This window comes from Lissotriton vulgaris, chromosome 7, assembly GCF_964263255.1.
Source record: "Lissotriton vulgaris chromosome 7, aLisVul1.2, whole genome shotgun sequence".
Taxonomy (NCBI): Eukaryota; Metazoa; Chordata; class Amphibia; order Caudata; family Salamandridae; genus Lissotriton; species Lissotriton vulgaris.
Window position 1 is genome coordinate 681412065 of NC_141695.1, and position 16570 is coordinate 681428634.

Consider the following 16570-nt stretch of genomic DNA (forward strand, 5'->3'; position numbering starts at 1 on the left):
TAATCTGGGGAGGACCTCTTGACAACGGATGTGGGGCCAGCGGTAAATTGAGGTGTTTCTGGACCATGTGAGTAGAAGGATGATAAATGAGAGTTGCGTAGCATGCTGGAGCTTAAGTAAAGCAAATTGAGGAGGTAGAGAATGGACAGGTGTCTGAGACACAGGTGCAAATTTGCTTGGGCCAGATTGAAAAATGGACAAAGTATGTGTGAAGAATGCTGACCATGCATGGAGAAAAATAAACCTTATTGATTAAAACGAGAAATGTTAAAGCAATAATAAAATAAAACAATGAGTATACTGACAGAGCAGCAAGTATGAGCATAAGAGACAAATGTAAAGTTGTCCCAACACAAATCAAGTTCTCTGCAAATAGTTACTTTGGTACAATATACAAACTTCAGATACGAGCACTGAATTACAAAAATTAACAGCAATATTAAAAGTCAAACTGGCGGATTTAACTTTTATAATAGTTCTATTATAAAACTAGAAAGCTGTGCCTTTTCTGGTAAACTATAGTGATCTCTTCCCTTAATGGATTTTTGGCTAAGATTGTAGAGCACCCGAAGAGGAGCATAAACCTACATGCAGCTTTGTATTTTAAAAAAAAACTCAAACAAAAGCTCATATTCAAAAGCCATGTGGATGCAAACAATTGGGAAACAGGCTCTCAATTTCCACGATAATTTCAACAGTTCACTATTTACAGTGAAACTTCTATCACAGCTCATTTACAATGGCCTTTGGAATAGGGTACATTGTGAAACGGAGCATACCTTACTGTATGTCCACAGCCTAATTGAATAGCACACAATACAAGTAGTGTCTGCCTTCCATCTAAACCAGTCTGTTGAACTACCAGTATTCTTCCCTCAACCAGACTCAGTGGCAGAAAGAGCGCTACACACTCTTGTTTTTTTAAATGGCATTGCTCTATTACGAAAGAACAAAACCCTTTAGGAAAACCAAACAACTTTTCATAGCTTTCTCCCCAACCCACAAAGGGCAATCCTATATCTAAAACAGGAATTGCCAGGTGGATTGTGAAATGCATACAAATATGCTACCTTAAAGCCAAATGCACATTAACCATTCCACTAGGGCTCATTCAACCCGTAAACTAGGGGCATCTATGGCATTCTTAGGGAACCTTTCCCTAGATGACATATGCAGAGCAGCAACTTGGGCCACTCCACACACCTTCACAAAACACTATTGTGAAGATGTGCAAGCAAAACAACAAGCTAGTGTGAGCCAGGCTGTATTAAAAACACTTTTTCAAACTACTGAAACAGATTGAGGTAGCCACCGCTAAGGACGATACTGCTATATAGTCTGTGCAAAGTGTACAATCTGCAGCTCATATGCCTCGAACGGAAAATGCTACTTTTGCATCTGTTCTTGGCATGTAGAGCTGCAGAGTTGTACACGCCCAACCTCCTCCACGGATACCTCTCTGATCCAGTATTATCTTAATTAGATACATCATGCATCAACACTTTCTATTTCTCACTACTCCATCTAACCCTACTGGCAAAACATTCTAACGATGGAGCCGAAGCCCATGCGCACTGTCCACCGAAGGAGTCATCAGCGTCGTGACTACAAGACTACTTCGAAGACAAAATCATGCAATCATCCGAGCCCAACAACAGGTGACGATCTATGCAAAGAGTACAACTCTGCAGCTCTACATGCCAAGAACAGATGCATACTGGTAAGTAGCATTTTCCTTTTACTGGTTATGGAATCAGCCAGGAGGGTTAGCGAACTGCACACATTCTGTCTACGTCCATACAGGACATTTTTTAGACAAACTAGTTCTGCGAGCTCGTGCCTCTTTACTGCGAAAGTTGTGACACCCTTTCATGTCGGCCAGACCATCACACTGCTGACCTTCTTTGCTCCGTTTCACCCTTCCAAAAAGGAGCGACTCCATTAACCAGACCCAAAAATAGCTTTTTTTCTACATTGATAGTACTAAAGAACACCTTTGAGGAGGGATTTTAGGAGGAGGACGCCTCAAACTCTTCGTAAGAGTTTGCTGGAGTGAAAGGCTGTGCAGAAAAGGGCGATCTCATGATTGTACTCTGCATTAAAATATGCTCTGCGCTGGCCAAAAAGCAGGGCCCTCATTCAGAGCTTGAGTGCTCATTCCACCAGAGCCAAAGCTGCAACCACTGCGTTATCATGCAGAGTCGCTGTCCTGGACATTTCTATGGGTGAAATACTACACACATTTACCAAGCAATATGGATCTGACTGCTGGACAGACAGATCCACCGTGACAGGCACTTGTCCTTTCGGTCCTCCAGGACTTCTTGGTCCTAAATCTGGCCCACCTCCAGAAATGTATTGCTTAGGTATCTTTTCCAGGGCAAGACATCTGCGGCTAGAAGTCCCTATCAGATGAATATATTACTTGGAGTCTCTACAAGGTACGTTATTACCGTAACTATCTAGCCGCAAATTACCTACAGATCCTCCTATCCTCCCAGCTATTGGAATGGATTTCTCCATATAGTTTTAACACTTAGAAGGTACTTCGTGTCTTCACACAGGTATATAAGCAAACTTTGTGGTTCTGTGCTTCTAGAATGGAAAGGTTGCGAAAAGTAATTTGTCAGCGGCTGGGGTTGGCACCTATATAGGCACCGCACACACCACTCTGGCATATCGGACGCAGAGCCTTGTGACTCCACTTACCGACGCACAAAGGTACTGCTCAAAAGATTTCTGGATTTAGTCTCACGCATGGGTGTTATTTTAAGGTAGGGTGCTGCGGCTAGATATAGTCTCTACTTGATAAGTGTTACTAAAGGTAAGTAAGTTCTTTTTTTTTTTTACCTTTGATTGAGGGGTGGGGCGGTGATATTCGAGAGGCGAAGCCGTGAGTGACTTGTGATGCAGGTCCTTCAATAATTTTAGTAAATGAGTGTTATGCTCTACAGACATGTATATATGGTTCATCCTGTTTTATTGTTTAATGTTTACTTGTTTTAACAACATATATTTGAACAAGGATGCAAGAGGTTTCATTTGAGCAGTGCAGTAGAATCACAATAAAGAGACAGCATGACAATTAGAATAGTAGTTTCTTCTTGTAAAGTAGCTGTTACATGCAATCTGTGAGGCAGTAAAACGTTTTTCTACAGTTTTTTTGCTGCAGTGTAGAAATGAACTCTTAATTCGATCTATGCTCTGTAGTAATAAATGTGTTTATTAGTACAGTTGCTCTAAATAACGTATTAGTAGACCATAATTATTTTCACCGCTATGGTGTGGCACAAAGCTATATTTGAAATTCGGGAAGATTTCAACAATTAGCGTGAACAGAGTAAAAGTTGAATGTCAACGGCCTTAAGGCTAGCTATACTTAGTAGTTATATAAACATATGATGCTAAAATGACTGAGCATTCTTACCCTGATGGCTGGATATATTCCAACCAGGTGAATCTATGAAAAATGTCCATGCAAGAGAACCACAATAATATTTAAGTCTTCCTCTCTTAAATATTTGTAATTGTGCTTGTTTCTATAGCCTTGAACTTGACCATACTAGAGGTACTGCCTGTTCGTTTGGAAAACTGTATGATACTTGAGGCTATGTAGCTATGCATAGTAGTTTCAGTTAATAAGCTTAGTTTCCGGAAAAGCATGAGGGAATCTTGCAATGAAGCATTCAATTCCATTAAAATGTTTGCGCTTTTTGATCACGGGACCTGCAGAGTTTCAATTGTATTTATTTTTCTTTAGATAGAAAATCATTTAATCAGTATGAATTAATTAAGTTAGTGTGTTTTACTGCCTTTGACCTATTTTATTCAACTTTATTTTTCTATCTTAGTTCCTATACAACAACAATACGCGACAGCAGACAGAAGCCAGGGATGATTTTCATTGCCCATGGTGTACACTGAACTGCAGAAAACTCTACAGTTTACTTAAACACCTTAAACTCTGTCACAGCAGGTTCATATTCAATTATGTAGTAAGTATTTTTGTTCTTTTTTTTTGTTACTGAAATTTGTCAAATTGTAATGGTGGTCATTCACGAATACTTTACATTGTGTGTGTTTTTTAAATATAGCAGTTCAGATGCTGCTCTTTATTTTAGTTACTCATTCCATAAATGGCAACGTTCATGTAAGCTGCTTTTGGACGATTCAGATAGCGGAAGTGAAAACTAGTCCATCAATAACAAGATGTAGGTTAATTTACTAAAACGTAGAAAGAATAATTTATCAAGATTGGGAACGTTGCTGTAGATATCTGAAAAATCTGACATGGGAGGAGACATTTTCAGATGTTATTTATGTACATCACATACTTGTTGAAAATCAACACTAAAGCATAGTCAAATATCATAGTCAAATATCTGAAAAAGCACTGAAAAAAAGGTGGCAATGTAACAGGACTTTTATTTATTAAGCAAGGAGAGGAATATTAGGTTCTATTAACACCAGTATTCAAGGTTGCTACCTGTACCTTAGTTTCTCTAACCCTACCTACACTCTAGTTTCACTACCTGCAGTGCAATATCTCTGTCCTGCCTCTTCTGTAGTATATCTCTCCCAGTTCTGTTAGCTTTCTCCCTTCGTTCTCTATCGCAGTCTCTTGCCTAGTTTCATTACACTTGTTTCAGCCTTTACCTTTAAATCCTAGTACTTTCCCCTCGTGATTAACCCTACCTCTGTTTCTCCTTTCCCACTTTTTATGTCATTTTCTTGTTCCCCTTTTCAAGTGCCTTTTTAGGTCTCGCCTGGCGTTGCAGCGCGAAAGCGCTGCCGCCAGCGAGACTTTTTGTCAGCGTGATGCCTCCCAAGGGAGACAGACCAGTGCACGAGCAGATTCTGGTCTGTGGACGCGCACGTACAGCCATGCGCACATCGCCAGCAAACAGTTTCACTTTCGCGTTCGCGCTTCAGCCACGCGCACATTTCATGTCCAGTGTTGTTTACTTGTAATCTTCTCCTCATGTATCGTTACTGTTCCTTTTGTGAAGCGCTCGGACGCCTTCGGGTAAAGTCCGCGCTTCCAGCGCCTTCCTTCTCTGCCACCCGCACCATGTGGCTCCTCCAGGCGCCGCTGTGCGGCTTCATTGGTAAGAACGGAGCGGTAAACGAGGCATGAACCGGGGGTCCCAGAGAGAGCGGGGGCACGGCTCTACACGGCATCTGCAGGTGAGTCTGTCACCACAGCGCCTAGAAGTGAGAGGACACCCTTTGTACCCTCACCAACTGTACACTGCCCAGTGTGCACACGTGTCATGCATATGCTGTGTTTGGGTGTTCTGCACACTTAATTGGGGTCTGCCTGGAACACGTACACGTGTGCAGTTCGTGCCTACATGTCCTTCTTGTGCCGTCTACATTGGTTATCATAAATATCCTCTGTATGCATTCATATTCCATCTATGCATCTTTAGAATGTGCGTGTAGACGTTGTCTGCCTACTCTGTGCATATATTTATCTTCGTATGTTCAGTGTCTACATCTGTGTGTATATCGCCTAAATGTATGTTATCTGTGTTTGTATGTTAACTATGGTTAAACTGTACATATCCATGGCATGTTCTCTGCTTCTTGACTCCCCCGTTCATATTTTATTTACAATTCACATGTAGATTTTCTGCCTTCATGCTATCTCTACATGTAATCTGGCTAAAATCTATACATTCCTATCTTTTCTCCTCCTGTCCTGTCGTGCGTCTGTGCATGTGATTTACATGAATGTATCATGTCACAGATATCCCTACACTAGAGCAATCCATGATGCACAAGTACATATCTGCATGTGATGTATCCTGCCTTTACATATCTGTGATTAACTCATACATATCCATATTTTCTATTTGCTGTCTATATGTGTATTTTATGTAAGTTCGGCGTATAGATGTAGTGCTATGTGTATATATGTCTCTTTGCCATACCTAACATCTAAAGTCAGACATTGATTCCACAAAGTGGCATCTTAGGCAAATCTCAAATTCGGGTCTTTCGGAGACTGGGTGACAGATAAGGGAAAAATGCAAGCTATTCAGAAAACCTAATTTTCTTTTATTACTAGATCAATAAACCCATTTATAGCTGATGTTCCCTTTTATCTAGAGAAGTACCCATAGGTGCTGAGAACTGCACACTCAGGGCTAAGGAGGGGGTTTTGGGGGAATGAGGCAGGATGTGGGCCGAGGCCGGGGGAGTTGGTGGGGGGCAAGGTGAAGAATGCTGGAGAGCAGGTGGGGAGCATTGCTTTGGCCTCACTTTGGACTAGTAGTGATATTAAAATAGAGTTCATTTATACCTCACAAACCACTAAATCGTTTTTGTTCTTTGTCCTTTTCATTACAAATATCATCTAGCACCTAGCTCAATGAGGTGAACATATTTTAGTTTATTTTAAAGGTTTGCTGTTTAACCTGAGGTTCGTTCATTTTAAGTATTTTACGTTAATATTGATACCAATGTTTAAGAGGCAGAAGAGGCGGACAGGAGCAGTCCATTTTACTTCCTACATTTCTATAATTTAGAGAAAACGACCCATTAGAATAACTATTTCTAATTTGAATAAAAAATGTTACTTTATCCAAAATCGAGATTTCCAGCTGCACCAACTTGGGTGTGAGTAGGTCAATTTCGCTTGTTGGGTTTTTCTTATGTTGATTTGTGTCATTCTTGACAGCTCATCTACACCTTCACTTTTATTTGCAATTCAAGTTTTATGTCCGGAGTGAGTAGCTGACAAGGATCTATTTTTCCCAGATCTCATGTTGCGTGTCGATTATGAATAGCTTACACAGATACTTACTCACATTCTCGGATTGTGCAATATCAGGTCAACGTGGGTCTCCCCACCATGTTCATCTGGAAACATATGTCTGTGCAGCTCAAAAAGTTTTCTTTTTTCTAGATCTCAAATAGTCAGGTGTGGATAGTGTATGCAGTTCTATGTTTTTTAGGCCTTGCTCACCAGACAACTTTTAGCCATCGTTAGGTGAAAGGCTCTTATGGACCATGGTAAAAAAACATGCAGTGGGCATAGAGCCCACCCACTGCTTACCACAAGTCTCCTTTATTTTCAATCTACTTTACTTGCTTTTTATTTGATGTTTTGCCATCAACTTCTAGTGATTGTCTCTCTCCTGGACTTTAATTTTTACACCATCATTTTTATTGGCTTACTTGTATCCTACCTCTCCTCACATAAAATAAGTACTTTTTTTCTTTTCCATTAAACAGCCCATGAGTGTGCATGTGTTTTCTTGCTTTCTCTTGCGTTTTGCTTCCCTCTCAAAATAACCCTGCCTGTTTCCTCTTTACCCACTTCCCACCCTCTCCCCAAATCCTACCGGCAGCTGCTATCTAATTACATAAAAGATTTTAACTTTCATTTTTTGGAAGGCTCTGGGGCCACCATTTGCTGCCGTGGCTATCCGCCCTATTGCTGCCCTCGACCACTTCTCGCCTGGGCTATTCCACATAAAAAAAAAAATTCCACTAATAAAATGTCTTCTTTATTTTTGGATTTATCAATCTAAGTGGCGTCTGCCATCTTGGTTTTGTAAATGTTGGGGGAAAAAAAGAAAATGGCATCTTCCTCCTTTTGTGGGCTGTCACAGGTTCGGAGTCGTACATAGCCATACGTCATGCTACATGTGCGCATCTATAGAATGAGGGGTGGCAACATAGGAATGCTTTTTCCCCTCTCTTTTATCTGGCTGATGCTTCGCAACACCAGCAAAAACCATTGGCAACGAAAATAGGTCAACAAGGCGAATCCTATTGGGTTTGTATTAGTTCTGGTTAGTTTTCTGAGAGTGACGCGCTCGGTGGAGTGTCTATGCCCAGTTGTGGGCCCCATAGCTTTCTGTGTTTTAGGGCCCTAAGCTACATCTCAAATGTGAGGCTCTTCAGGTCTGTATGTGTAGAGGGATACCTGTGCTGTCATCAAAAGGGTGTGGCCTAACGATAGAGACTGGGTGACCCTTTTGGGGGCAGGACTAAGTGATTTGTACATGGTCTGTCCTCTTCCGAAATGCACATAGAACAAAAAACAGTTGGATGGAATGTGCCCAGAGTAATCACCAATAGGCGAATTCATTGAAGCATTTCCTCCATCACATTTCTTGTTTGTCTCTGTGTTTGAGCATTGAGTCCTGGGGGGCATGGAGTGCCATGTGACTTGCTGCTCTGCCCCACCTTCTGCATTGGCATTATGCTCCCTGTTTGAGAAGGACGTGTGTGGTAAGTATTGTGAATGTGTGTAACCCTCATGAGACCGCCTCAAATGTCTGGATATTCTCAGCGGCTTGGCGAGAGACCACTGTAATCCTGTCTCGCCATGGTCACTTTCTTAAACACGGTCACTTGATCGCGAGAAGAGGGCATGGGACCCTTTCAGCTGTCACTGTCTGGCATGCACACGCCATTCGGGGGACCTGCGGAATTATATATGGCTGTGTATGGCGCTTCAATGTTGGTAGGCTGCAGGTTAATTTATTCAGTGAAATGCATTGAAAGTTGCCCTGGGCGTGACAGGCCCATACCTCCTTGATGGCATTTCCCAACAACCCCCAGAAACAAATAAATGCTCCCTTATACCTAAGGTCTGTGTGACTCACTCACCCTCAGTCCCACCAGCATAATTAATCCACTCCAGGATTCTATGTTTGACCTCGTGGTGGCAGGCTGGAAACCTGGCCGGCCCACTCAGCCTTTCATCCTTCCTTGGTCGATAAAATGATACCTATTGAGTTGGGTCTAAACAAGCTTTTGGTATTCGGTACAAAGATTCCTCAAAGGGGGGGGCCTGCACGTTAGAGGTCCGCACTTAGTTTTGTGTAGCGTCTATAAGTGCAGTTCGCTAGGGGCTTGGGTTCATTAGACATCAGTTTGAAAGGTACTTGCGAGAGAGGCTAACTAATTCTCGAAGGCCAGATATTATACTTTCACTGTAGTCTTAATATATCCTGAAGGGCCCATGATGTTATGGAAGTGTAACTTTTGTTGCTAGAAACATAATTTAAACAATGTTTTTGGAGGCAAAACATGGCACGTCACCTGATTTTTAGGTCTCGCACCTGCGACGCAGCGCGAAGGGCTGTTGCAGCAAGACCTATAGTCGCCGGCTATGCTTTCAAGGGCTTAAAGGGGGACAGGAGATGGGCACGCGCTGGCTGCAGGCCGGATCGTTGAACGTGCGCATTCACCACATACAGTTACGCGCCGAGCCCATCTCCTGTCCCCCTCCCGTCCTCGCAACTCGTAAGCCTCATGCAATTTCAGGTTTTTTAAAGTGGCAACACAGGGACCATAAACAGTGTTCTAAGGCACGGTAATGACTCTGCACTGCCTCGCCCCTTATCTATTTATCGAAGGGCAGTGACGTCACACCCTGCGCATTGAAGTTAAGCTCGCACTGCGCTAGAAAGTTGGGTACTGCACACGGTTCTGTTTAGCAGTGTCGCGTCTCTTAAACTCACAACCTGATGAGGAGCTTTGCTTCTGTGCATTGAGTCGGAGGAGCGCGGGGCTCGCAGGCACGGCAGTGCCGCCACTCACCCGACTTGGCCGCCTCCCGGTAGCTCTTCTTGGGCAGGCAGGCTCCTCGGCCGTGCAGCATGGCGTACAGGGGCATGTTTCAAATATTCATGGGTGGCCACGTGAACGGACCCGCTGGTGTAAGGTATGTTTGATATTAATGCAAAAGCACCCTATGCTCCTCTGGTCTCTCGCGGCGTCAGCAGTAGCACACGCATGGTGCGCTTTCCCTCCCTCCCCCAGGCCCCTCCTTCTTCCACTATGTACTGGACAGGAGATTGTGCGCGGGCACATGCTCAGGCGTCCCTTCCGCCTTGTTATTGTAGTGGGGGCAAAATTGATCTTTCATCTGGGTAGAGCCAGTTGCACAGGAAACGCACCGAATACGAAGTATTCTAGACGCAGTAGCGGCTGCAGCCCCCTGGTGCCTGACAGTTTGTTGATCGAGGCAGATTGATGCTCAACAGGTTAACTCTGGAGGCCTTATTGGCACCCCAGGCACTATACTGGTCGGTAGAACAGTTGAGGAGAGGCCCTGTGCTGTCCAAATATAGAGCGCGCCTCGTGTGTCTATTAATGCAGGCTGAGCAGCGCCTGGCACAGGGGCCCTCCAGGCCGCGCGCAGCGGGATGTGTCTCGCCTTCAGCTAGGAAGGTTCAACCTTTCTCTACAAAGGTTCTCTACTGACGCAATGTATGAGACGTTCCGTCACTAACTAGAAGTAGCTGGACTTCTTCCTTACACTTGGTGTGTGTGAAAGTATAACTTTAAATGCACCCTTTCGGAATTCGTGTATTTTTAAAGTATTCCTTAGACGAATATCTAAAATGTGATCTGTTTTAGGGCTTCATTACAGCTAGAATGCCGGAAATCAAATAGTTTTAATTTCTTCACTGGACTGAGACTATTTGAGGTCAAGTATTGTTTTTATTCATCACATCTGTTAATATGTGTGACTTTATATAGTTAAAACCATAAAATGCGTCTGATATGCATTGAGTTATATTTTTTTCATTTTTTACTAGTTAGGAATGTGAAGACATATATGTTTTATTACTATAATTTCTGACAATAAATACGTTTTGTATACTGTTTGAGGTGCGTGATTCCGCATTGGCAGCTTTAGAAAATGGAATCATTCAAATGTATGTATAGCGTGTAAAGCCAATTGTGGCATCGGGGGTTGCTGTCAGTTCTGCTTTTGGGGAAGTGACTGGGGGGAGGCTGTTTTTTGTGCCTGTCAAGCAACGATTATGGGTTATCTGCGGCAAGTGTTGACAGCCCTTTAAACACTGTACACAGCTTAGGTTGATGTCTTTTCTGTAACACGTGTGTCGCAGATCACAACAAGAGTCAGCAACTGAGCCAGGCATCAATAAGAGACAGCCCGCTCCGAAGGACGTCTCCAAACTCTGCACAGTAGGATATTTTGTAAATTAATGATACCTCTACAAAATACTAGTAAAACTCTGTGTGTTGATGGATTGATGGACAGGCAGCCAGAAAGAACAACAACTTGTTTTTACTTCCTGTTGTAGTTTGTTGGTTGTGTAGTCGTCACCAGAGTCCTTTAGGTATATGAGTGCACTTCACTCACAGTTGCCACTTTACTGCTTCGTAGCTGTGAAACATGGATTGCACTGAGCATTGCCTGTATAAATCTATTCCCTACGGTAAGAGTGCTGGACAGACATCAGTCAAAATATCAAAATAATTGATTGAAAGATTAAAAGGGGGTCTTCTAAGAGATCGTAGTAACGGCGACAGATTTAGTATCTTTGCATAGGTGCGGCCAATGTTTTAGCTGTGCTCAAGCACGAAATGTATAGCACTTAATTTGTGCAAGAAAAAGTGCCGGTGCCCGAAGCTATTTTCATAAACCCGTGGCTGGGCTTAATTTGTAAATGAAAAGGCACCAGTGCCCGAAGCTATGCTCAGAAGCACAGGGCAGTGCTTAATTTGTACAAGAAAGAGTGCCGGTGCCCGATGCTATTCTCAGAAGTCTTGAGCTCTTGAGCAGTGCTTAATTTGAGTCAGTGCTGAAGCTATACTCAGAAACACGTGGCCAGTGCAATTAAATATTAGGGCACTGAATACGAAGGCCGAGTAGTCTTCTATTCACCTCAGAGCTCTTTAATCCAGTACCAGACACACTCTGCTCCTATATCACTCTTTCCAGTCACTGCTTTCCCCCTTTGTGACGGTTTTGCCTTCTTTCTTGCGTCTTTATAATCTGTGTGTCCCCCCCTCCTCCTCCTCTTGCGCTCGATAAAAATATGATGTGGAAAAATAAGTCCCAGTTCCCAACAATGAGCGCCAATGCCCCCTCCCCTAAACCCCTACTCTTCTCCTCCAACCCCAGGTGGACTTGGATGCCAGTGGTCTGGACACATCACCAGACACTGGCTTTGTCTCGCCTCCTACCGTGGCTACAGAGGAGGGGGCAACCTACAGTGTGGTGTTGATGAGGGCGGCCAAGGCTTTGGGCCTTGAGCTCCTTGTCGCGGCCGTGAGGACTAACCTCCTCACTGAGGTCCTTAAACTGCAGTCAAGCTCGGCGGAGCCTCTGCTGCCATTTAAATCCTTTGACGCTGATGAAGAGCTCAGCTAGTCATGAAGTACACCTCTCGTACGCTCATGACGAGCTGAGCTCGTCATGAACCGCAGGATTTTTAAAAGTTAAGCGCACAGCGGGAAAATGCGCCGCACGGATTACGTTAATAAGGCCTTGACCGACGTTCTTTTGGGCACTTGTTCCAGGCCCGCTACGGGTTCGCCCATAGATAGGAACGTGGCCAGACGCCACCGCCCGGCCCCGGGCGACCCATGTTTCTCTTCCAGGGGATCCTCATCAATAGTCATAAGCATTAGAATATTCCCGCCCATGCGCGAAACCCCGGAAACAATATATTATATGTGCCCCACATATATATATATATAAAGATATATATATATATAAATATATATATATATATAAAAATAAGCAATTGCAGCCAAATAAAACAATAGAGCTGGAATATGCTGTGAAGAATTTCCACCATACAGTGTATTTTGCATTAGAAACATGAGAAACAACACCAATGCTTGTTTAGAAACTGTTTTAATGCTTAGAAAACAGTAGAAATTCTTCTAACACACTGTAAGCATATACAGCTCCCAGGCTGCATTGCAAATACCCAGTCTAAAAAGACTGAAAAGCTAACTTGTAGCTGAATGTACTAAAACTGACGCCGTGCCTTTAAGGCACCTCTGCCCCTAGCTTCCTATCATGCATCAGGGGTTACAGTTAGGCCCTTTAATGAGGCCTTGATCGACGTTCTTTTGGGCACTTGGTCCAGGCCCGCTACGGGTTCGCCCGTAGATAGGAATGTGGCCAGACGCCACCGCCCGGCCCCGGACAACCCATGTTTCCTGTCCACCCACCCCACCCCGAGAATCTAGTCATCCAGGCTTCCAATTCCCAGACCGCATTCCCGTCGGCTCCGCCGGACAGGGAATCCAAGAGGTATGAGCAGTACGGCAAGAAGGTATTCTCATCCCTTAGTCTGGGACTGCGGTCTTCCAACACCGCATGCCTCTTGGGCCACTACACCCACTCTCTGTGGTACGGGCCAAACTCGGCCAAGTCCTTGTGGAAGGCCGGGATGCAGCAAAATATTCTATCCGGTGTAGGCTGGATACCACCGACTCACTAGGCAGAGCGATGGCAACGACGGTGGCGATTTGTCGCCACGCCTGGTTGAGGTCCGACAACTTTTCGGCCGATGTCCAAAATACACTGATGGACATGCCGTTTGATGGCCGTCGCCTTTTTGGCGACAAGGCAGACCATGCGCTTGAGCGCTTTAAGGACTCCAGGGCCCACGGCCAAGTCCTTGGGCCTCTCGGCCCTGCGCCAGCAAACGGGTGCCTTTCGCGGCCAAGGAAGGGGCGCCTCCACACGTGCTGCCAACCACGCACCTCAGACTAACATGCAATGCGGTGGCGGCCGTGGAAATCGCCGTGGAGGCAGTCGGGGACAACGGCGAGGCCAGTCCAGACCCTCCCCCGCAGTATCTGCCTCTAAACCCTCCTAGTCTGTGCTTTTCGCCCCATGTGACGCCAGTGGGGGGGCAGGGTTCACCATCACCGCTCCCACTGGCGCACTGCCACATCGGACAGGTGGGTGCTGCAAATCATCCGAAGGGGTTACTCCCTCCCCTTCAAGACGACCCCTCAAGCCATGCCACCGCAACACCACCGCGTATCGGGGGATCATTTGCGGCTTCTGCAGAGGAAGTTTCGGCCCTCTTGGCAAAGGGGGCCATCGAGCGCTTTCCTGGGCCCGAAGTAGGGTGTGGTTGCTACTTCCACTACTTTCTGGTACCCAAGAAGGGCAAAGGGGGCCTACGCCCTATCTTGGACCTAACAAACGTCAACTGCTTCCTCCGGAAGGAGAAGTTCAAAATGCTGACTCTGGCTCAGGTCTTCGCTGCCCTGGACCCAGGAGACTGGATGGTAGCGTTGGACTTGCAGGACGCTTATTTCCACATCCCCGTCCTGCCGGCGCTACCTGCGGTTCACGGTAGGCCACGAGCACTTTCAGTTTACCATGCTCCCCTTCGGCCTTACCAGCGCCCCACGGGTGTTCACAAAAGTGATGGCCGTGGTCGCAGCTCATCTGCGCAGGTTAGGGGTTTCAGTCTTCCCCTACCTCGACGACTGGTTGTTCAAGGCGGGCTCGGCCCCAGACAGTCGTCAGCCACCTCCAGACTATGGCAGACCTCTTGCCCAAGCTGGGGTTCTCCATCAATGTTCCGAAGTCACACCTCTGTCCCTCTCAGAAGCTCCTTTTCATCGGAGCAGTTCTCGACTCGACGCAGTTTTGGGTTTACCCTCCCGAACAGCGGGTTCGGGATATACAGGCTCTGATTCAGATCTTAGAAAAAAGACAATCTAATACAGGGCTAGAGGGATGTTTACCGACCGGGCCTAAGTATTATCCCCCGTAGGAATCAAACAAACAACTACAAACTTAGGGGTCCAAAAGAGGATTCAATCGTAATACTCTGCTCGTCAACGCCCTATCAATAGTACAAGGGTACGAACGCAATAATAACACTAACAAACCAGATCACAAGATGTGAAGAACCAGTAACGTGAGTCACCCCTGGTGTAGGATTCCCATCAACAGTCTTGTAATGATCAATATTATCATTTGGAAGTCCTTATCGGGTATTGTGTCTCTAGATCATTGAGACCGGCATACCCCGATAACCAGATGCGGGGTAGCGACCCACAATCACTTGGTACTACCACATAGTGTTGATGTGATGGGAAGTGCAGTGTAACAAAAGTAAGTGGTGATCTTAAAAAAGGATAGGGAACTCAACCCAGAAGACTTTAATAATTGTTGGCCCCTTCCTTAATAAAAACCAGAACAGTATAACATCATAATCGCAGTCCAAACAAATAGCTGCGAGGAGACCAACATGTTTCAGCCACTAAGGGATAACGCCTTCGGCTTTCGTCAGGGTCTCTGTTCTCAAGTGATACTACTGCATAAATCGTGAATAAAGTGTGAAAAATAAGAAAAAAACACACAAGTGAAAACCAGTAAAGGATATAATGTTCCTTCGACTGTGTCACATCCCCTCTTCGGAACCTGGTTGAGTATTTACTGTTTAGGGAGGACAAACATACAGGAAAATCACAATCCGCTACGCTGGTCTGCAGGAAACATATTAGATTGTTTCACAAAAAATGTAAATGCTTGCTTACTCACCCAGAGTGTCCGGAGAGTGGACCTCACCTCTTCCTGGACCTGGCTCAGGATATATGAGACCCCGCTCTACAATAACAAAACCGACTGCGTAAAAAACAAAGACCAGAAGCCCAGACAAGATACTGCTCTGGCAATGTATGAAACTACGTAGTCCACGGTGTTTTGTGCATGGAGCTAATTAACACCCATCAACAAGTTCACACACAACACCTCTATCCAACTCCCTGTCCACTATTCACGATTTATGCAGTAGTATCACTTGAGAACAGAGACCCTGACGAAAGCCGAAGGCGTTATCCCTTAGTGGCTGAAACATGTTGGTCTCCTCGCAGCTATTTGTTTGGACTGCGATTATGATGTTATACTGTTCTGGTTTTTATTAAGGAAGGGGCCAACAATTATTAAAGTCTTCTGGGTTGAGTTCCCTATCCTTTTTTAAGATCACCACTTACTTTTGTTACACTGCACTTCCCATCACATCAACACTATGTGGTAGTACCAAGTGATTGTGGGTCGCTACCCCGCATCTGGTTATCGGGGTATGCCGGTCTCAATGATCTAGAGACACAATACCCGATAAGGACTTCCAAATGATAATATTGATCATTACAAGACTGTTGATGGGAATCCTACACCAGGGGTGACTCACGTTAATGGTTCTTCACATCTTGTGATCTGGTTTGTTAGTGTTATTATTGCGTTCGTACCCTTGTACTATTGATAGGGCGTTGACGAGCAGAGTATTACGATTGAATCCTCTTTTGGACCCCTAAGTTTGTAGTTGTTTGTCTGATTCAGATCTTTCAGCCTTTATGCCGAGTCTCGGTCGGGTTAACGCTGCGGCTTCTGATGGCTTCCTGCATCCTTCTGGTGCATCACGCCCGTTGGCGGATGCGGGCTCTGCAGTGGGACCTGAAGTTTCAGTGGGCCCAGCATCAGGGCAACCTGTACGACCATGTCCTGATCTCGGAGGGCACTGCGAGACATCTGCAGTGGTGGCTCACGGACTGCGATTGTGTCAGCAGCAGATCCCTCTCCCTTCCCCAACCGGAGCATGTATTTGTGACGGACGCGTCCCTCCAGGGCTGGGGAGGCCACATGGGAGAGGCGGAGATCAGAGGCCTCTGGTCTCCGGCGGAGTCCAGGCTCCATATCAACCTTTTGGAGCTGCGGGCGATTCGTCTAGCACTGAAGGCATTCCTCCCCTCTGTCCGGGGGAGTGTAGTGCAGGTGTTCACGGACAACACCACCGCCATGTGGTAC

At 45.2% G+C, this 16570-nt stretch overlaps 1 protein-coding gene across 1 annotated transcript in view; it reads left to right on the top strand.

Moving 5' to 3' along the window:
* The window catches only part of SUZ12 (SUZ12 polycomb repressive complex 2 subunit), a 910103-nt gene that overhangs the window by 576028 nt on the left and 317505 nt on the right, over nucleotides 1-16570 (top strand). Inside the window, exon 12 of the mRNA XM_086930882.1 lies at nucleotides 3852-3995. Coding sequence (XP_086787008.1) covers nucleotides 3852-3995 — 144 coding nt within the window. The remainder of the gene's footprint in view (nucleotides 1-3851; nucleotides 3996-16570) is intronic.